Source organism: Mirounga leonina, unplaced genomic scaffold (assembly GCF_011800145.1).
Source record: "Mirounga leonina isolate KUSES-001 unplaced genomic scaffold, KU_Mleo_1.0 Mir_150, whole genome shotgun sequence".
Classification (NCBI taxonomy): Eukaryota; Metazoa; Chordata; class Mammalia; order Carnivora; family Phocidae; genus Mirounga; species Mirounga leonina.
The window spans coordinates 29,895,031-29,917,445 of NW_023270374.1; the positions used below are offsets into that span (position 1 = coordinate 29,895,031).

At 50.3% G+C, this 22,415-nt stretch overlaps 1 protein-coding gene across 1 annotated transcript; it reads left to right on the forward strand.

Annotated features, from left to right (window-relative positions):
- Positions 1-394: 394 nt before the first annotated feature.
- FAM83D (family with sequence similarity 83 member D) lies at positions 395-20,595 on the forward strand. The gene is made up of 4 exons (XM_035006311.1): positions 395-889; positions 10,198-10,365; positions 16,099-16,223; positions 18,565-20,595. The coding sequence occupies exons 1-4, from the start codon at positions 413-415 to the stop codon at positions 19,550-19,552; spliced, it is 1,758 nt and encodes a 585-aa protein (XP_034862202.1). The 5' UTR covers positions 395-412; the 3' UTR covers positions 19,553-20,595.
- The last annotated feature ends 1,820 nt before the right edge of the window (positions 20,596-22,415 follow it).

A 22,415-nucleotide genomic window follows, 5' to 3' on the forward strand; every position in this document is an offset into this window, starting at 1 on the left:
CCTCGGGGGCCTGGGCCGCCGCCCCGGGCAGCACCGCCACTAGAGCTCGGCACCCCCTCTCTAGCTGACCCTGAACCGTTCGGCCCTCCGCAGGCCCGCAGCGGGTACTGATCAGAGAAGGCGTGGAGTCTCCACGCTTAAATTCCACGCAGCGACCCCCGGAGGAGAACTGACTGGGCCGCCGCCGGCAGCCGGCAGCCGGCGCGGGGCGGGGCCAGGCCGCGGGGCAGCCAATGGCAGTTCAGGGGGCGGAGCCGCGGCGGCGTGCGCTGCGCCCGGACTCCGCCGTTAGGGGTGGCAGCCAATGGGAGGGCCGGGACGCGGGCCGGTTAGATTCAAAGGTGCCTATAAAGCGGCCCGCACGCCCGCGTTCGCCCGAGCCCGGTGTGGTCCGTCCGGTCCGAGCGCCGCTATGGCTCTGCGCCCCGAGGGTCTGGACGAGCTGCCCGCCGCCTGCCTGTCGCCGTGCGGGCCGCCCAACCCGGCCGAGCTGTACAGCGAGGCGCGGCGCCTGGCGCTGGAGGAGCTGGTGGCGGGCGGCCCCGACGCCTTCGAGGCCTTCCTGCGGCGCGAGCGCCTGGGCCGCTTTCTGAACCCCGACGAGGTGCGCGGCATCCTGCGGGCGGCCGAGCGGCCCGGCCAGGAAGGCGCGGCGGCGGGGGCCGAGGACTCCTTCGGCTCGTCGCACGACTGCTCGTCCGGCACCTACTTCCCGGAGCAGTCGGACCTGGAGCCGCCGCTGCTGGAGCTCGGCTGGCCCGCCTTCTACCGGGGCGCCTATCGCGGCGCCACGCGCGTCGAGGCGCACTTCCAGCCCCGCGGCGCGGGCGCCGGCGGCCCCTACGGCTGCAAGGACGCGCTGCGCCAGCAGCTCCGCTCCGCGCGGGAGGTGAGCGGCCCGCCTCGGGCCCCGGGGCGGACGGGAGGCCCTCTCAAGAACGGGAAACAGGCCGGCCGGGAGCGCGGGCCGGGTGGTCCCGGGGGGCCCCCCGGCTCGTCCAAGTCTGCTTGCCTTCCTTCGGGGCACAGGGACATTGGTCTCAGCCCGCATGGATGAGAGTTGTGTCCGAGGTCCAACTCCTGATTCACATCCCCTGGGGGAGGGCACCAGAAATACCTCCAGTTCCACGTTTCAGTTCAAACCAAACCAGATTGCTGATTTTCCTGGCCATCAGCCAACACTGGATCCCATCTCCCGAGAAGTGCATTCCCTAGGGGAAAATTCCAGAAAGATTGCACTCAGCGACAACTATGGAGCATTAGGAGTCTGTTAGTGCTAGTCACAGCTCTGTGTCTTATGTTGTAGAAAGCAAATACATTCGAGTGGCAAAGTGACAACCCTGCCCCTTTCCCTCCTGCCATAGACCAGAGGAGAAATTGCGCTCTCTGTGAACGAGGGGGGGCTGCGCCAGTTAGTAGCCTTCTAAAATGCAGGTACCCCTACTTTGGGGCATCTCTCTTCACACTGGGTTTTGGTGTTGTCTTGACTCTTAGTGTGGGTGCGGTGGGAAGTCTTGACTTCAGCAGGGTGCTGGGTACCTAGGGGTGTGGGAGAAAGGTAGGTGGGGGCAGGGTGGGTGCTGAGGCAGACACATAGTTAGCTGCCACCTTGCTTGCTGACTGGCAGGGCCCATCTTCCTGGCTGTCACCTGTGCCAGGGACATGGCAGGTAAAGCCCCAGGCCATGGTTAAGCCGAGCAGGGCTGGTACCTGAGTGTGTCTGACTGTGGCTTATGAAATCTGCATCAAGTCGGACTGAAATTGTCAAGTCCAGGAACAAGCCCCAACTCTCTCCAGTGTTCTCGATGCTGGCTGTTCTTTTCCTGATAGTATCACTGGGCCGAAGGGAGTGTGGGCTAGTGCCTTGCCTTTGGGGGAGCACGTGTGGTGGGTAGGCCGCAGTGCTATCGGTATGCTGAAGGTCCTTTTTTTTTTTTAAGATTTATTTATTTATTTATTTAGCCAGAGTGGAGGGGGGAGTACAAGCTGGGGGAGTGGCAGGCAGAGGGAGAAGCAGGCTCCCCGCGGAGCAAGGAGCCCGATGTGGGACTCGATCCCAGGACCCCGAAACCACGACCCGAGCCGAAGGCAGATGCTCAACCATCTGAGCCACCCAGGCGCCCCGCTGAAGGTCCTTTTGATATAGCAGACACTTGAGAAGACTAAAAAGACGGAGAACGGCACGATGGTGGGATGCATTTCCAGAGCTCACCTCCAGGAGGATAATTTGGGCACTTGGAACTTAAAAGAGTAATGAATAGGTCTCCATGAAAGAGAGGAAGGAATTGCCTTAATCTCTTGCCCAGCTCCACTTTTTATTGGTAGTGAGGGGCACTGGAGCTAAGGCCAGGGGGGAAAACTGTCTATCAACTCACATGCTGGCCTTGGAAGGGGCTTGAGGCTGTTGCTCAGACTCCCCTTTGCCCTGGGAGCATTCTGTAATACTGGCATTCCAAGGTAGGACCTCCTGCCCTGTTCTGTGCCCTAGTTCAGCTACCCACTCATATTTTTGAGATTCTGTATTTGGAACCTGGGCAATTTTAAAGGAGAAAGGTGGTACATTACCTTTACATCTGATTAATATTTTCAGTATCTCTGCCAGATGCCAAATTGCTTGCTCATTCAGCACCTACTGTGTATCGGATGCTGTGCCAGGGCCCGGGGCCACAGGAGAAGGGCACTTGACAGTTGACAGTCTGCTGGTGGAATGGGTGGAGAGGTTGCTACAGACAGCAGGGGAAGGGTGGAAGAAAGAAAATTCCAGGCAAGGTGGTGACCTTGGAGCTGGGTCCAGAAGGATGCCTGGGGCTTGCCAGGCCAGAGGGTAGAGACTGGCCCAGAAGGGTGAAAGGACCCAGCATGTTTAGAGGCAACCAAATTCCTCAGAGCTGGAGCAGAGAGTATGCCAGGGTTAGTGGTAGAAGGGGAGACTGGAGCCAGGCTTTGCCCACTAAAGAGCAATGGGGAGCCACTGAAGGTTTCGAGGGAGGAGCATGATCACATTGGTGTCCCTGAGCAGCAGTTCTGGTGGGAGCATGAGGGAGGATGGGTTTGAGGGGGCTGAGGCTGGTATGTGGGGTGCTTGTAGGGAGGAGGCCACGGGCCTACTGATGAGGGTGGGTGCTAAGGCAGTGTGTGTGTGGGGGGCGTTGGGCAGGGGATCAGTTTTAATGACAGGCCTTGGTCAGTCAGTGGCCTAGGAGGGTGTTGAGTGAGGGGGTAGGAGAATAGGCAAGGTGAAGAAGGCGGGAGAGGCAGAGTTAGGAAGGATAGAGGTTTTTTTTAGCTTGGGTGGGCAGTGAGGCTACCAAATTAGATTACAGGAGGGAGAGCAAGGCTGAGAGTCGGGACCAGGAGAGGAGTTGGATTTGAGACATGTTAGTCTCGAGGCCTCAGAGACCATCCCCTTTATTTAAAAGAGCACGATCATGCTCTCTGCTAAGCAATGTTCCGAATAGTCCTGAGGTGTAGGTGCAGTCATCCCCGCTCTGCAGGCGATGGAGCTGAGGCACAGAGAAGTTGCCTGAAAAGCCATTATGCACCCGTGTCCTGGTGGTGAAAACACATGCTGGTAGGATTGAGCACTTCCCGGGGGTTAATTTCTGTGCTAGCTCTTTACCTGGATTCTCCCATTTAACCCTCCCGCCGCTAGGAGGAGGCCACATTAAGAAGAGACCAGGCACTTAACTTGCCCAAGATCACAGTTAGTGGGGGGCAGAGCTGGGCTCAAGCCCGCCTGCCTAGCCCCAGGGCCTGTGCTCATAACCACTGCTCCACGTGCCTTCTCTCCCGTGCGGGAGGATCGGCACCTTGGCAGGTTTCAACAGGCTGAAGGTTTCTTAACAGTTTCTGCAGATTTGGACTTTTTATTTCTGTGGTGCCCATCCTCTAACCTGGAAAATGACTAGGACAGTACTCATACTTCCTGCACTTTTCAGGGTGAAGGCTGGAGTGGTCAGGATACAGGCACAAGAAACTGGGGTCACTTGGTAAATGGCGGTGTCTAATCCTAGCTTTGCAGCCCCGACAGCTGGTTTTCGGAGAGTTTCATCCTCACCTAGGACTTCTGCTGCATGCTGTCTGGCCCAGTCGGCGGGGAGGGGAGAGGCAGGACAGCAGATGACGAAACAGTGCGGGCGATTCTACCTGCCTTTCCGCTCAGCGAGTTCTTTTCCCAGAGGGGGTGTGACTGGGGCTGTGCATCTGCCAGGCCCTCCGTCGGCTCAGAGTGTGGGCATCCTGCCACACGAGTAGGCCACAGCATTTAGAACACGCACGCCAGATGTGCAGCATGCCTTCATGCAGGCTGACTGCTGCCCTGGCGCTCAGCTGGGCTTCACCACTGCCAGAGGAAATAGCGCTTTGGACCAGAGAGCCAAGAGGTTGGCTTCCCAAGGAATTTTTAGAATAGTTTTGAACGGAACAGGATTTGTTTCCCTGACACACCTACTCCTGTTTTCCCTACACTCCTGTCTCTGTTGCCATATGAATCAGTGTGTGGCTGGGCTCTGGCCCCCACGAGTCAGGCGGGAGTAGAGACCTTCCCTGGAAGTGCTGCATGCCCTCGATTGGTGGGGGCTTTCTGCGGTGGCCTTGGGGTATTTCTGGTTTTTGAATGGGAGTTCATGGGCAAAGCTCATTCTACCAGGAGGTTCCACACTCCTCAGAGGCATCGTTCTCACCAGCTGCCTATGTTCCGAAGAGGCACTTGAACTGTGACGCACCCTTGGGCCTCCTTTTGATAACCTGAGCATTAGTAGAAGCAGTCCTTGTATTGACGAAGAGTCCTGCCAGGAGGAGTGGCTGCTGAGAAATCTGCTGGAGGCCCCTGGCGTGCATGAGGATGTATCAGAACCAGGGCCCTCCTGATCTTGCTTAATGCTCCTCTGAGTTACAGTAGGATCTGTGCGGCATGATCAGTCCCTGTTCCGGATGCCCCGGTCAGCCCAGAGCTTCCTCAACATCACTAGTGTTGATATTTTGGACCGGATGATTCTTTGTCCTGGAGGGCTGTCCTGTGCCTTGGACCCTGAGCAGCATCCCTGGCCTCCACCCACTAGATGCCAGAAGCACCACCCCCCTGCCAATAGTCAGGACATTCGAAAGTCTCCCAAGGGGAGCTGGGAGCTATGCGTAAAGGTTACAGAGTTTCTATGTGGGGTATGACAAAGTTTTGGAAGCAGATGGTGGTGATGGTCGCACAATGTTGTGAGTGTAATTAATGCCGTTGAAAATAATGAGGATGGCAGATTTATCATATATTTTACCACAATTTAAAGAAATTGCCAAGGGGCGCCTAGGTGGCTCAGTCTGTTAAGCGCCTGCCTCTGGTTCAGGTTGTGATCTCAGGGTCCTGGGATCCCTGCTCAGCGGGGAGTCTGCTTCTCCCTCTCCCTCTGCCTGCCACTCCCCCCTGCTTGTACGTGCGCGCTCTCCCTTTCTCTCTGTCAAATAAGTAAATAAAATCTTAAAAGAAAAAGAAATTGCCAAATGTCCCCTGAGGAAGGAAATTGCCCCTGGTTGAGAACCACCGGCCTAGAAGGCCTATTATCTGATGCACAATTTTAGGATGTGCCCCACCAGGCAGTGTGGCTGCTTTTTATCTCTTCTTTTGATTTTATGTGTCAGGTGAAGGATTTTGGAATTGTTAGCCATTTCTTTCTTTTTTTAAATTGTGGTAAAATACACCAAATTTACCATTTTACCACGAAGTGGCATTAAGTGTAGTCACATCGCGCAGCCATCGCCACCATCCACCTCAGAACCATGTCGTCTTCCCAGACTGCCGCTCTGTCCCCACTGCACAGTGACTCCCACCCCCCTCCCCTCCGCCCTGCAGCTACCCTCTGCTCTGTCTGCCGTTATTCCTTCGTTCTTTTCATCTGACGTCCGTCAGACAGCAGAGATGCTGCAGGATCATCCTGGGTCCTTTATGGATGCGGGGTCAGTTCTCTCACGCACACACACAAAACGTCCTGGGTATGCGGGCTTTTTAAAAATCCTGATGCAAATGATAGAACCCGTGGAGGGGAATTTGGCAACATCCAGCAACATTTCAGTTGTATTTACCCATCGACGCAGCAACTTCACATCTGTGTGTCTGTCCTAGAGACAGGCTGGCAAAAACATGAATAGATGCGTGCAGTAGGGGGTTTGTTTGCGGTGCTATTTACAATAGTGAGAGATGGGAGGAGCAGAAATGTCCTTCAGTAGAGTGGGAAGTCAACTGACCCGTCTCCAGAGTGGGGTCCCCTGCAGCTCTAAGGAAGGAGCGAGGACCTGTTCTGTTCCCTGTGACTAAGTGTCCAGAGCTGTACCGGCCAATGAAGTCACCATCAGCCGTCTGTGGCTATTTCAATCTATATGAATTACAATGAAATATGAAAAATTCAGTTCCTCTGTCTCATTAGCTGTATTTCAAGTGTTCAGTCTACAGTGGTGGCTAGTGGCTACCATGTGGATGGCACAGAGCTAGAATATTTCCATGCTCTCGAAGGTTCTGTTGATCGGCACCGCTCTAGAACATTGTGGATCACATGCTGCCTTTTATCTGTTACAGTAAACAGACGTTATGTGTTTATAGTAAACAAGTGTGTGTGTACACACATAGGCATACTTATTTAGGAAAGTGGAAGACCAAGAACGGATCAAAATCCTCATCGTAATGGAGAAAGGAGGAAGGGAAAGGAGGCACAAGGGACGAGGACGGGAGCTAGGGGACTCTGTAAGTGCCCTGTTTTGTAGATCGGACTTTGGACCCAGGTAAATGCTTTACGTAAGTATAACATAAAAATAACTCAGAACAATAACACCCTTCACCCCCCAAACCCCTCCTGGATGCTTTTTCTTTCTAAAAGCCCAGCTGCCCTAGGTGCTTCCTGCTGGAACACGACAACCGAGGAGGTGCAGTGGCCGCTGGGGCCAACGAGGGACAGGTGCTGCTCCCTGCTTTCTGGAGAGGTGCTGTGCCACGCTGCAGACGAGGCCGTGCCAGCCTCCATCCCAGGACTTTATTTTATTTTTCTTTTAAAGATTTTATTGATTCATTTGACAGAGAGAGAAAGCACACAAGCAGGGGGAGCGGCAGGCAGAGGGAGAAGCAGGCTCCCTACTGAGTAAGGTGCCTGACGTGGGGCTCATCCCAGGACCCTGGCATCGTGACCTGAGCTGAAGGCAGACGTTTAACCCACTGAGCCCCCCCAGGCGCCCCTCCGACCCGGTACTGAAATGGTTAACTGTACAATCGCAGCCTATGAAACTGAGGGAAAACGCACAGGCAAACTTAGGGTCCATTGTGCACGTTTGCTTTTCGTGTTCCTAAACACTGAAGATAATACCAAGTTATTTAAACATTTTTAAAGAAATTTCAAGGCCGTGATTTCTGTTCTTTTAAAACCTGTAACGAATGGGGAGAAAAGACGTCTTTTGCTTTGTGAGCAGGAGGGTCTCCAGAAGCCTTCCGGCAGGAGCACCGGGGAACTGAAGGAAGGGAGTCTGAGGGTCATGTGGTGGGCGGGCAGCTCGCAGCAAACGGGCTGTTGTTGACCCCTTTTTCTTTCTTTCTAGATGGGGGGAGGGGTAGAGGGAGAAAGAGAATCTTAGGCTAGGGCGTGGAGCCCGATGCAGGGCTTGATCCCACAACACTGAGATCATGACCTGAACCAAAATCAAGTGTTGGTGCTTAACCAACTGAGTCACGCAGGCATCCCTGGAACCCCTTACTCTTCTTCTTCTTCTTCTTTTTTTTAATTTATTCATTTGAGAAAGAGAGAGAGCACAGGAGAGCATGAGCGGTGGGGGTGGGGGGAGGGAGAAGAAGACTCCTTGCTGATCTGGGAGCCTTATGCGGGGCCCGATGCCAGGACACTGGGATCATGACCTGAGCCAAAAGCAGATGCTTAACCCACTGAGCGCCCCCCTCCTTACTCTTCTTAAACCTCCCCCTCCATTGCCTGTATGGTGATGACTCTGTGGTTGACACACAGGCCCTCCACGACCTGGCTCACCCGTATGCCTCTCAGCCAGGTCCAGCCACACGGGCCCCTACCCCGTCATTTCCTGCCTCTTCCTCCGCCACTAGCTGGCTTCCTGTACGAATGCCCTCCTCTTCACAACTCCCCGGTCCAAACCGGGTCCTTATTTGTGATTCAGCTCAGAGGCCCTGTCCTCCAGGAATCCTTCTCTTCTCTCCTCTGGTGAACGTTTGAGTGCCTGTAGCACGTCCACCACAGCAAAGGATGAGTCCGGTGTCTGTCAGATTCTAGCTGTCTTTCCGCTTAGTCCAAGGTTCGGCCCCCAGCAAACCCTGAAGAGGTGCTGGCTGCACGATGGAGCACGTGTTTCCTGCCTGAGCTAAGCCCCTCTGTCTGTGTCTCGTGTAATCCTCACAACAGCCCTTTGACGGAGATGCTATGATTATCTCTTCCAGAGGAGGAAACTGAAGCTCCGAGAGATGAAGAACTTGCCTAGGGTCACACAGCTAGTGAGCTGCAGAGCTGGGGTCGGTGCCCAGGCCTTTCTGCCTTTTGCCCACTATGGATTAGTGGGATGGCTACAACTCCCAAGTGGGACACGTAAAACAATGTGGGAGGTGGTAAACTTCTGATGATGCCACAATTTCGAGAGAACACTTATTTTTGGGGTGCCTGGCTGGCTCAGGCAGTAGAGCATGCAACTCTCAGTCTCAGGGTTGTGAGTTCAAGCCCCATGGTGGGCATGGAGCTGACTTTAAAAAAACAAAAACAAAAACACATTTATTTTTTAAATCATTGTATCCAGGGGGTTTTAGCTAAGCCCTTCCCCAAGAATAGCTCAAAAAAAACTGGGGCTTTATCACCACTGCAGCTTGAGGTTTGGGGAAGGCAGCCAGAGACAGAAATTGGTCTTCCCAGACTCCACATAGCAGCGACTTCCTGGGAGCTGGTGTTTCATGGTCCCTCATCCTGGTAGGTGAGATTGGAATGTTGGAGAAAGACCATAGAATCTCCTCTTTTTTTTTTTTTTTTGAATATTTTGAATATTTTATTTATTTATTTGAGAGAGAGAGAAAGCACAAGCAGGAGGGAAGGGGAGAGTGAAGCAGACTCCCCACTGAGCAGGGAACCCTATGTGGGACTTGATCCCAGGACCCTGGGATCACGACCTGAGCTAAAGGGCAGCCGCTTAACTGACTGAGCTACCCAGGCACCCCCAGAATCTCCTCTTTGTCTCTGTGTTGCTTCTTGAACCCCTACCTCCTTAAGGGGCCATGACCGTCAGGTGCTGTCTTGAGTCCTCTGGGGCACAGAGCCAAATCCATCCCGTTCCAAGGCCTCCGTTCCCATAGAAGATGTGAGACCTGTAAATAAATTACCTTAACGTTCAGAAAAGGAGTTAATGTGGTACTGAGAGACACAAGTTCTTGCTGTTGAAGTGAGGAGGAGGGAGACCTGCTTCCAGCCCAGGCTGCTCCTAACGGTGGCTCAGGGAGGCCCAGCTCTGGCCTGGTTTTCAGGGGCTTGTGCTAAGGCTGCACGTTCTGACACCCCCCACCCTCACTGAGGGCCCCGCTCTTAAACTGCAGAGGGTATGACAAGAGGCTTGGTGCCTGGAGCGGCCTGTCTCCGGCAAGGAAAGCTAGGCTCTGGCAGATGTCTCCCTGTGTTGAAGTATCCGGACACTCTGACTCTGGACTGGTGAGGGGAATCAACGAACAGATACTTGAGGGATCCTTTGTACCTTGCACTTCATGTAACATAGTCATTTAGTTCTGGCTACACACCTATTTTGCAGACTCAGGACCAGACCTTGGAAATGACTGTAATTTGCCCGGGGCTGTGTGGCTGAGGCAGCTGTGAACTGTAGTCTGATGCTGAGTGTGCAAGGTCGGACAGCAGGCATGAATGGAGCCGTGCTGCTGGGGAGAAGAAAGGACTGGTCCAGGGCGGTGCGGAGGACGGTGGCTGGGAGTCGGTCGGAGGCTCAGCTGGGCCAAGTCCAGATGTGTAGGGTACAGTGGCCTGCGTGTCTTTGGGGATGGAAGTGTCTGCGGCTGGGGGCAAACAGTGCAGAAGGAAAAGAGAGGGGAGGGGAGGGGTGCTGTAGGGCAGGGATCCTTTCCTGGCTCTGAGGTGGGCTCCAGAGTCTGCACAGTGAGCTGTAAGCTGGTGTTCCCATGAGCTGACCGCTTGCTCTTCCCTCTGCTGCCTCACTCTGTAGGTGATCGCCGTGGTGATGGATGTTTTCACGGACATTGACATCTTCAGGGACCTGCAGGAAATAAGTCGGAAACAGGGAGTTGCTGTCTACATCCTTCTGGACCAGGCTCTGCTTTCGCAGTTTTTGGATATGTGCATGGATCTGAAAGTGCATCCTGAGCAGGAGAAGGTTTGTGTTACACGTTTCCAGTCTCCCCACAATCAGCAGTAATGACTGAGCGTCCGAGACCTACATTGTCTGTATGGTGGTGGGCGGGGGATCCCCATGACAGGAGAGGCAACTGAGGCCATGAGCAAAGCCATTTGCCTGAAATCTCACAGAAAAGAAACCACAGGGAAGGCAAGCTGGTGCAGCCACTCTGGAAAAGAGTATGAGGTTCCTCAAAAAGTTAAAAATAGAGCTACCCTGTGACCCAGCAATTGCACTACTGGGTATTTACCCCAAAGATACAAATGTAGGGGTCTGAAGGGACACGTGCACCCCAATATTCATAACAGCCTATAGCCAAACTGTGGAAAGAGCCCAGATGTCCATCGACAGATGAATGGATAAAGAACATGTGGTATATATACACGATGGAATATTAGCAGCCATCAAAAAATGAAATTTTGCCATTTGCAACAACATGGATTGAACTACAAGGTATTATGCTAAGCGAGATACGTCAATCAGAGAAAAACAACTATCATATAATTTCGCTCATATGTGGAATTTAAGAAACAAAACAGATGAACACAGGGGAAGTGAGGGGGAAATAAAATAAGATGAAACCAGAGAGGGAGACAAACCATAAGAGATTCTCAATCATAGGAAACAAACTGAGGGTTGCTGGGGGGGGAGGGGAGTAGGCGGATGGGGGAACTGGGTGATGGACATTAAGGAGGGCACATGATGGAATGAGCACTGGGTGTTATATGCAACTGATGAATCTCTGAACTCTACCTCTGAAACTAATAATATACTAGTTATTATCCATGTTAATGGAATTTAAATAAATAAATAAAAATAAATTACCACCGTGACTAGGAAAAAAAAAAAAAAAAGAAACCGCAGAGTCAGGACTCAAACCTTGGCTTGCCCCTCATGTCCCGCTCCGTCCTAACTAGGAGCTCAGCTCTTGGCAGCAGGAGGCTGTCTTGAAGGTGCTGCTTTTCACAGCGGCGCCGGCAGGCCCTCCACTCATAGAGCCCCTGCTCTGTCCTTGGCAGTGCCCTAGGCTTCTGACAAACGTTATGTGACTCAGTCCTCACCGCAGCCCTGTTTCAGCTCCGAAGTGGTGGCATAGAGAGCCCAGCGTCGACCAGTAGAAAGGAGTGGGCCGAGGGTGTGACTCCCCATCAGTGCACCTGCCCGCCTCCTGCCCGGCTGTTCCTGATCACCTTCATGTGCTGCTCTCGGTTCTCGTTCTTGTTTTTAAAGATTTTGTTTATTTGAGAGAGAGAGCACAAGCAAGGGGAGTGGCAGGCAGATGGAGAGGGAGAAGCAGGCTTCCCGCCGAGCAGGGAGCCCGATGCGGGGCTCGATCCCGGGACCCCGGGATCATGACCTGAGCCGAAGGCAGACACTTAACTGACTGAGCCACCCAGGCGCCCCTTGGTTCTCATTCTTATAAAATTAGGCTTTTTATATCCTTTGCTCTGAGCATGAAAATAATTTGAGCTTGGGGTGCTCTCTGCTCGGCGGGAAGCCTGCTTCTCCCTCTCCCACTCCCCCTGCTTATGTTCCCTCTCTCACTGTCTCTCTGTCAAATAAGTAAATAAAACCTTTAAAAAAAATTTGAGCGTAAGTATTTAAATGTAAGGTTATATAAGTCAGCTAGCCGATTCTCTGTAGTGGAAAGAGGCAAGAAAAATCATCGTATTTATTATTCATCTTTTTAAATCAAGCATCTTTTTTTTTTTTTAAATATATTTTTTAAGATTTTATTTATTTATTTGACAGAGAGAGACACAGTGAGAGAGGGAACACAAGCAGGGGGAGTGGGAGAGGGAGAAGCAGGCTTCCCGCGGAGCAGGGAGCCCGACGCGGGACTCGATCCCAGGACCCTGGGATCATGACCTGAGCCGAAGGCAGACGCTTAACGACTGAGCTACCCAGGCGCCCCTAAATCAAGCATCTTAATGTGAGCCGTGCTTCGGGACTTAATTCATCCACTTGGTTCATCACCTATGTGAGCACCTTCTCTGAGCCACTTATTATTCTAGGTACTGGAAAGAAAGCAGTAAACAAACCGAACTAGGAATTTGGGCTTTGGTACTGTAGGCTCCTTGCGTAATGAACGTCAGCTTGCCACCTTGTTATTAACAAGTAACTTGGTCTACAAAATGTCACCATTTACTGTCCCCCGCAGAGTTCCCGGGGGTGGTTTTCCCTAATGAGGAACCTGAGGATTGGGTTTAATTAGGTAGTTACTGGTTGCTGCAGCTACAGAGCATATTCATGTTCACGGTGGTGGTAGAATTGGAGCTTGGAGCCAGAATGAAATGGTCCAGCCACGTGACCCAGCACTAGCTGAAACAGGAGGTCAGGGGGGCCCCAGGAAAATGCATGTCGGGCACGGAAAAGCACGTTCTCATCTAGCCAGACATCCAGCCTGTGCCGGCTCTTACCTAGGGCCCGGTGAAGCAATGCAGGATGACCCTGTGGAACTCCGAGGCTCTCTGTCTGAAACTAAGGCTGTGAGTCAGCAGCAGGAATCTCACAGCGTGGCTCTGGCCTCAGCTCTGATCGGGACATTGGCTGCAACCCATGCACTCCGCGGAAATCTAGCATTACCTACCGACTTGGTTGTACACTGTTGAATGTTGCCCGAGGGAAGAGTTGAAAGGTCTGTACCTTTGGCTTCAGCAATTTTCTAGTGTCTTAACTTCTTCCTAGAGAAGCACCATCTTCTCTGGTGGCTTCTCACCCGGCCGCATCTGCTGGTGAATCTGTCCCTCACCCAGTGGGGCTGACCTCCGCCCTGGCTCCGTGGCTGGTTCTGAGCGGGTGTCCTGTCTGTCGGAACTTGGTCATGTATTTGTGTGTAGACACTCAAAAGTGCTTTGGCCACAATCACAGGGGCCTGTACGACATTCAGGTAAGTGCCAAAGGGAAATATGTACAAAACCACACCAAAATGTACCCATAGTGATATTTTTTAATGCTTGTTTATTATATGTTGATCCTTAAAGGTTGGATCAGGAATTAGCATCTCCTCCAGGAAGCTGCCCCCAACTGTGCCCTGCCCTCCCCGCCCCTGCCTGTTCCATGTATGTGTACAACTTTTTGGAAGTTCCTAAGCTTTTTTGTTTGTTTAATTTTATTTTAAAGCAGTTCAATTTACAAGAGTTACAAAAATAAGGAATTCCTTTTTTTTTTAATTTGTTTTTTATTTTTTAAGTAGGCACCATGCCCAACATGGGGCTCAAACTCACAACCCTGAGATCAAGAGTCACAGGCTCTACCACCTGAGCTAGCCAGGTGCCCCCAAATGTAGGGAATTCCTGAATACTCCTTGCCCAGACTGTCTAAATGTTAACATCTTATAAACCTCGGTGCAATTTCAAAATTGAGAAATAAATTTGATACAATACTGTTATCTCATTTACAGACCTTATCAACTTCACTGATCATTCCACAAATGCCCTATTTCTTGTCCAGGATCCAACTCAGGACCATATCTTGCATTGGGTTGTCATGTCTCCTTAGCATCCTCTCATCTGGAACTGTTCCTCTGTCTTCCTTTGTCTTTTAGGGTCTTGATGCTTTTAGAGAACACTAGCCAGTTTTCTGTAGAATTTGGGTTTGTCTGACATTGCCTCATGGTCAAATTCAGATATGTGTTTTGGTAAGACCACAGAAGGGATGTTATGTCATACCATACTGTTGTGTTTTGGCTTTTGTTTGTATTTGGAAATAATGACAGATTCACAGAAGCTGCAAAGGTAGATAGCGGGTTCCACGTGTCCTTCACCCAGTTTCCCCCAGCGGTTACATCTTGAGTAACTTAGAGTACAAAATCAAAGCCTGGAAATTGGGGTTGGTGCAACGTGTGTCTGTAGTTCTGTGCCATTTCATCACACATGGACTCATGTGTACCTGCCCCCACCATCACAATACAGGACTGTCCTGTCACAATGATCTCCCTCTTGCTACCGTTATGGTCCCATCTGCTCCCCTCTCTGTGCCTTCCTCCCGATTTTTAACCCCTGGCAACCAGTAATTTGTTCCCCATCTCTGGGGCGCCTGGGTGGCTCAGTCGGTGTTAAGCATCTGCCTTCGGCTCAGATCATGGTCCCAGGGTCCTCCTGGGATTGAGCCCCACATCGGGCTCCCTGCTTGGCGGGAAGCCTGCTTCTCCCTCTCCCACTCCCCCTGCTTGTGTTCCCTCTCTCGCTGTCTTTCCCTCTGTCAAATAAATAAAATCTTAAAAAAAAAAAAAATTTGTTCCCCATCTCTATAGTTTTGTCAGTTAGAGAATGTTCTATAAATGGAATCATAATGTATGTGACTTTTTTTTTTAAGATTTATTTTAGAGAGGGAGAGTACGCACACATATGTGTGCAAGCAAGGGGCGGAGGGGCGGAAGGAGAGGGAGAGAGAGACTCTGAAGCAGAGTCTGCACTCAGCGTGGAGCTGGACGTGGGGCTCGATCTCACGACTGACATCATGACCTGAGTTGAAACCAGGAGTTGGCCACTTAACTGACTGCACCACTCACGTGCCCCACTATGTAACCTGTTGAGATTGGCTTTTTTTGTCCTGCACAATGCCCTTGAGATCCGCCCAAATTGTTGTGTGTATCCGTAGTTTGTTGTTTCTACTGCTGAGTTGTGTCATGGGGTATGGTTGTCCCATGGTTTGTTTAACCGGTCACCCACTGAAGGGCTTTAGGATGGCTTCCAGTTTTGTGCTATTATGAGGAGAGTTGCTATGGATCTTTGTGCACAGGTTTTTGTGTAGTTGTAGGTTTTCACTTCTCTGGATGATGTCCTATCTTGTTGCGGTTTTTCATCCTGCATTACTTTCCTCTCTCCTAGTCCTTAAAGATAAGGGGCATGCCAGATATCTCTGTTGTCTCAAGGCTCAGCACATTGTAGGGGCTTTCTTTGTTTATGGAATGAAGGAGAGGGTCGAACAAATATCTTAAACATTTCATTTGAATCATGTTAAGATTTCTAAAGGTATATAGTTTACTCAGTGCTGATTTGCCCCAAAGAATGCAGATGGTCTTAGTACTTTACATACCATTGGATATATGTTTCCATGCATCATTTTACAAGGATAATTATGCCCACATATGCACCATGAGGCCCCAGTATGTTGGTGCCCTTTTGGTAAATTCATTCTTACAAGAGATGTGACATTGCTGATTAAGCCCCTTGTGATATGAGTGTTTCAGCCTCAGAAGTCCCATGTTAGAGAAGGCTTGTCCTGATCTCCAGACTCATGGTGTGGGGTAAGTGAAGATGGGCTATTATTACTCATTACTGATGCTGTTAAATAAAAAAGTAGGAGAAATAGCAGGTTAGCTTCTTTAAGCCTTTGTTAAAATGATATTTATTACTAGCGTGTTTTCTTTGATGATTTTATCCCCCACGTTTTGTTTCAAAATCACTTCTTGGATTCTGTTGTGTCATATCCCCAACAGTGAGTCTTCTTTTCAAGCACATGTACACAAGGACCAAGAGTCTCAAAAATCAGTGTGATCAAAGGGCTCACAAGAAGATGGACTTAGTGAGGTCGCATTCCTTGAGTTCTGAACACTGTTGGCTCGTGTGCCCTGTATGGTGTTCCTGAAGGGGCCTGGGGACCACTCCTTTGCCAATGAGTGCGTCTATTGGGGAATTATAAACCAAGCCCTCTTTATCATTTGCTCACTGGACTGTTGTTTCTTTTTCTCCCATTCCCTGCCGACAGCTGATGACCGTTCGGACCATTACTGGAAGTATTTACTATGCAAGGTCGGGAACTAAGATAGTTGGGCAGGTTCATGAAAAGTTCACACTGATTGATGGCATTCGAGTGGCTACAGGCTCCTATAGGTAAGTCTCTAGCCTGCCCATGTTTGCTACCCTAACCTTTGTAGAACGTGCTTGCTATATAAAGGTAAAAGCTGCTTTTTCCTCTCAATGCGAGTCTTTGTGGCCAAGCATTCCGGTAGGTGTGCATCTGTGGGTGTGAGTATATCATTCAGAGCCTCCTCCTGCAGGAGGTGGTCAGGGTGTGGGGTCACACCCCCCCCACCCCCGCCCTATGGGCCACAAAACTAAAGTGCAGATGTGAAACTTGCCTGGAGACCCCCGGTGGATGAGTCGATTCCAGCCTTGGCCAGGCCTGCCGTGGCTGAACCAGGGGTTACCAGTGACAGGAGCAGTCTCAGATCCTGTTCCTTGGGGCCCTTGACCTCCCCCTGTCCCTCGTCCCTGCTCACTTGCAGGTAAGGGCAGTCACAGGCCTCAGCATCAGTGGAGGGCAGAGCTGAAGCTGTCACCTTACGCGTAAGTCCTTCACCTTCCTTCAAGCCTTGTAGCCCAATGCTTTAGTCTGGAAAGCCCTGGTCCCTGTTTCTGGCCCACCTTTGGAGAATCACCTTGGCACTGACACCTTATGCTAGGGTGCTGGGATGTTGAAGAGGGTGGAGAGAATAGTGGTTCACACGGATCTCCAGAAGTTAAGATACACCATGTTTACTTGGGCGGATCTGATGGGGTGTGTCTGTGTGTTAGATTGTCTGGTGGTAGGCATGAGGTATGTCTTGAGCTTAGAAAAGAGAAGCTCCTTTTTGAAGACACATGTGTCTCTGGGTGGTGATGATGTGTCAGCCCTGGGTAAAGGCGGACATGGAAAGGATTGTAGAAGCTGAGGTGGTCAGATCTGCAAACTCACGACGCCTGTCCTTGCAGACAGTACCGTCATTGCTCAGAGCAAAATTTACGCTCTTCCTTGAGACCTCCTTTCATGAGATGTTCATAAATAACTGGAAGAAACTGGATTTTCATCCAAAATAGGCTTTATCTACATTATACAAACTTAGTCTCAAATGGTTTTTGGATCTTCTAAAATATAAAATATAAAAATTACATTACTCTCTCTAAAAAAAATACACTACCATTGAGGATAAGGATGAAGATGGTAGCTTCTATTTGTTGAAGGCATTTCATAATCCTGGTGTTGGGTAGGTGTCTTGTCTGCATGATTGAAGGTTTTCCATTTCAACCCTCATTGAGGGTTTTCAAAAGAATCTTTCTTCTCTGGCTTTGAAGGCAGTTCTTAAGGTAGGATTTGCATCAGCAAGGAATCTTGGTTGCCAGAGACAGAGTTGACACTATGTGTTATGATCTCCTTTAAAACATCCTATTCTTCATACAAACTTATTTATCAGTGGGGTGACTGCGAGTGCAGAAAGTTAGCTCAATCTACTTTATGCAAAATAGAATTTATTGAGTCCCATAACTTGGAAGTGTAGAAAGGTGCAGTTGGTTTTCAGCTTGTCTTGACCTGGAGGGCATATGTTTATCAGAATATTGTCCCCTGGTTCTGCTTTTCTCTAGCTGATCTTTATTCTCAGTCAGGCTTATCCCTTTGAAGGCAAAGATCCAGGCTTACTTACATAGCCTTTAGTAGCTATCTCCCAAAGAGAGAGACTTTCTTTCTGTTTGCACTGGCATCAGTCCTTGAAAAACTCCTTGGTCCTCGCTAGGTCACGTGCCCACCCTGGGTAGATCCCCGACCCAAGGGAATGGAATACTCTGGTGGCCAGCCTGGGTCATATGTCCACCCCTGTTGTGATTGGAGAAGATGCATAAAGGAACGCCCTTTGGCTGGGGGTGGGTGGGGTTCTATCACTAGAGGAAGGAGAAGGGATGCTGGACAGGCAGGGGCACATGGCCACTAATGAGCTCGGAATGTGCTCGGAGCAACAGCACCATCCTTAGAATGACAGTACTGTCTCCCTTTGAAAATGACAGTATTGGAGGAGCAGAGCACTGGCAATCTTAAGGACTCGGGTCTAGTCTAGGGTCAACCACCAGCTTCCCACTGGGACATCGCTAGCTCGTTTCCTCACTTCTGAAGTGAGAGCCCTGGCCTGAATATTTTTAAAGCCCTTTCTAGTTTTTAGAAACTCCGAGACTGAGGAGGTGTGGGTCTTCGCGTGTTGGTTAAAGAGCTGGCCTTTTTACTTCTCTGAATGCATACGTATGTCAGACCCCGGGGTAAGGCTGGTTGAATTTACACCACCTGGTAGGTATGCTGTCGCCAGAGCTGTGACTCCTGGAGCAGAGTATCTGGGCTTTATTATTCAGTTTGACAGTAAGTAAACAGTAAGGAGACTGACTGCTCATCCTTACTAGCTTCTCTGTTTGTTTGTTTTTAATCCTTAAGTTTTACGTGGACGGATGGCAAATTAAATAGCAGTAACTTGGTCATCCTGTCTGGCCAAGTGGTTGAACACTTTGATCTGGAGTTCCGAATCCTGTACGCACAGTCGAAGCCCATCAGCTCCAAGCTGCTGTCCAACTTCCGGATCAGCGGCAAGTTTGACCATCTAGTCGACCCGAAGCCTCTGTCGAAGGAGCTCACGTTGGGCAGCCTGCTGCGCCTGCGGCTGGCCCGGCTCTCAAGCACCCCCAAGAAGGCTGAGCTGGGGTTCGAGGCGCCCACCGAGGGCAGGGCAGAGGCCAGGCGCCATGACTCGGAGTCCTCCACTATCAGTGACAAGGACGACTTCAACAGCCGCAGGGACAAACTAGAGGGCGGGAGGATGACCGATGCCGCCACTCAGACGGAGGCAGGAGAGGAGGCACCAGCAGTGAGCGTGAGTGATGCGGGGACCCAGGCCAGCGCCGTGACGACGTGTGCCGGGACCCAGACCGCAGTCACCACCAGGGTGGCGAGCTCCCAAACCGTGGTTCGGTCCACGTCGGCCACCACCCAGACTGATGTGGATGAGAACGTTCTCTTTTCTCAGGGCACCCAGTCTAAAGAAGGGTCACCAGTGTCCAGGATGTCTGTGTCAAGATCTTCCAGTTTGAGATCTTCCTCCTCTCTGTCCTCGCAGGGCTCCGTGGCGAGCTCCTTGGGTTCCCAGGCGTCCAGCAGAGCCACTGACTTTGTCCGCGCTGGACATTCCAAGTTCTGGGGCGCCCCCCGCTTGGATCTGTGCTTGCAAGACTCCTTTAGGAACTTGAATCAAGAGCGCCAGTTTCACTTTGCTGGCATCAGGTCCCGGCTCAACCACATGCTGGCCATGCTCTCCAGGAGAACATTCCTGACTGAGAAGTACCTTGGTTTTCATCCCGGAAACCTTACCAGGGCCTCGGTGAATCTGTTGGCTGTGAGAGATATCGCACTGTATCCCTCCTATCAGTGACCACTCAGCATTCAGCACCCGTCCCCTGAGCACCCTGCTTTGCAGCCCGTTCACCCGATCTTTGGTCACCCCGATTTTCTCTGAGTTCTATAAACTGCACATTCTTTTACATGCCTTTATCTTATTTTCGTCATGTATAAACCAGGTGTTGGTTTTATGGTTGAAACACTATGGGTACAGTTTCTTTGCACGACTTTAATATTGGTATCTCTTAAAGAGAGTGTTTAGGGGTTCTCAGGTTAATTCAGGTAAAAGAGAAAATACATTTTGTATTTTTCTAGATATGTGTGCTCTTCTGTTTTAGAGATTTGCATGACTAGTTTTTATGATCAAAATCCTGTTTAAGAAGAAACTTCCTTGTCATCTGTGTCTTCTTTAGGATATCTATGTTCTTAGCATTAAATAAATATAAACAACTTTTGTGTGGTGATTGCGCGGGTAATATTTTTCCCCTCTGGCACTTTTCTCTTTAACCCTGGAGTGTGTCACAAGTAAATACATGTAATAGCTATTTTTGCAGGGTTTTTGTTTTTGTTTTTTTTTAATAGTGTTGGGATGGGGAAGAAGTAGATGATCCAAACTGTTAAAAGAGAAAATATCCACTTAAAAGTTAGAAGACGTAAAATAAGTGTCAGGGTCGTGCCCTCCTTAGTGATAGGAATGTCGGTGTTACTATCTGTATAGTTTGAAGGAGGGAACTTGCCAGCAACTGCAGGTCTTTTCATGTGCCTCTCTCTGCTTGTCTTTTCTTCACAGGAAAAGCTTGAGCTATTTAGACAAGGAACTTGGTTCTCTGCTGCACTGCCAAAGGCGGCCTTTGTGTGCGTTCCTGGATTCAGCCCTAGTATTAACTCTGGTGGCGCCATGGGCCTAATTTCATCAGATGGGTGTATTGACAATGATTTAGCAATCTCATATCCTGGAGTAGTGGCAGAAGAGGACACTGACAATTATCCCAGATTCCAGGTCCGGTGGCAGGCCATGCAACTGGTTTCTACACCCTGCTAATCAGGGTTGGTATGGCTGTGGAATCCTGTTTTTGTCCAGTCCAGACCGACCAAAGGAAGAGAATTAAAGGGTGGCCTCCTCCTTCTGATTTGGCCAAAGCAAGAAAGATCTGTCACAGGGGAGGGTATCGTCTGCCACATAGGCACATGCTGATGCACTGGATCATGAGCGTGCCTGTGGGTATTCATGCGTGCCCTGGGCCTCCCTGATGGTCCCCAGGCTGGTTATTTGCTGGGTTCGTGCCTTAGTCTGGGCTGTGAAGCCGGCCAGACATCCAGTTCATGTCCGGTTGTAAACAACTCGGTCCTAAGCCTCACACAAACGTATAGTTGGTTGAAACCAGTTGCAGATTTAGATCATTTCCTATGTTCTGTCTTTGACCCTCGCAACAAAGTAGTGCTGGGACAGCTGTTATTCCCAATAATCGAGCAGAGAAACAGAAGCTCAGATGCAGTGGCATATTTTAGGTCGCAAGGCTGGTAAAGGGTGACATAGGCGTGGAACACAGGTTTTTTAGACTGGGAGTCCAGGACTTGGTTGTACGAGTCTCTGCGGGAGGGTGGAGGCAGCACAGGGTGTACGTTGAGAAGTGGCAGTCAATACACTGATGAGTTGAAACTTAAAAGGTGTTGCCAATGATTAGAAATTAGAACAAAAGAAATATGGGATCCCAAGGAAATGGCTAGGTCTCTTAGAGTGAACAAAGCTTTTCGGGCATTCGAGTTTGGAAAGAATATCATTCCAGGGCATAGCTGGTCAAGATGAGGTCTGAGGACCACCTGCATCAGGGTGAGCTGGGTCCTTGTTTACAATGTCCATTATTGGCCCTGTTCCCAGGGGAGGGGAGGATGAGTAGGGCAGACTATTTGGTTCAAAAATGTTGGTTGCCCCTTCCTGGGAGAGAATTACTATTTCCTTATATGTCTAATGTCAGACTTAACCATTGCAAACTTGGCTGTAAATATTTCAGTATGTATCTGTAAAAGATCAAAACAAAAAACAACTCCCTTTTAAAAACAACCACAATACCATGATCCTACCTAAACAACTTTAATAAAAATTTCCCAGTATCATCAAATAGTGTTGAAATTCAGTTGTCTTGTTTTCTCCCTGCTGATTGGTTTGTTAGAGATCCATGCAATTGCAAGGTCAACACAATCAGACTGCAGGGTCGACATTCTTTTGAAACACTTAAGGAGTCAGCTGAAGAGCTGGCCACCCCACCCCCACAGGCAGTTGGATTGGGGAATATTTATCTTTTACTAAGGGAACTTGAGGTGACTTACAAGAAAACCTAAGGTTCAAGATCATGTAAAGGAAAAGTTACATGGAAGAAGCCCAGGGGTGGAGTGGAATGAAGCCACAATGACCAGCATGCTCCCTTGGTAGTCCACACGTTTATCTTTAAGCTTCTCAGTAGGCGAGGCAGAAAGAGAAACCTGGTCAGATCCACCATTTGCATTAAATCCAGGTTCAGGAAGAATCCTTTGTTTTTTTTTTTTAAAGATTTTATTTATTTATTTGAGACAGAGAGAATGAGAGAGAGAGCACATGAGGGGGGGAGGGTCAGAGGCAGAAGCAGGCTCCCTGCCGAGCAGGGAGCCCGATGCGGGACTCGATCCAGGGACTCGATCCAGGGACTCCAGGATAATGACCTGAGCCGAAGGCAGTCTCTTAACCAACTGAGCCACCCAGGCGCCCCTCCTTTGTTTTTTTTAAAAAAGATTTTATTTAATTATTTGACAGAGAGAGACACAGCGAGAGAGGGAACACAAGCAGGGGGAGTGGGAGAGGGAGAAGCAGGCTTCCCGCAGAGCAGGGGGAGCCCGATGCGGGGCTCAATCCCAGGACCCTG

What these genes read in the sequence shown, in the direction of transcription:
- FAM83D (XM_035006311.1), top strand. Translation starts at nt 413, where the DNA reads ATGGCTCTGCGCCCCGAGGGTCTGGACGAGCTGCCCGCCGCCTGCCTG. An exon ending in AGCTCCGCTCCGCGCGGGAG is followed by an intron (nt 890 to 10,197) that starts GTGAGCGGCCCG and finishes CTCACTCTGTAG; the next exon opens with GTGATCGCCGTGGTGATGGA. An exon ending in TGCATCCTGAGCAGGAGAAG is followed by an intron (nt 10,366 to 16,098) that starts GTTTGTGTTACA and finishes CCCTGCCGACAG; the next exon opens with CTGATGACCGTTCGGACCAT.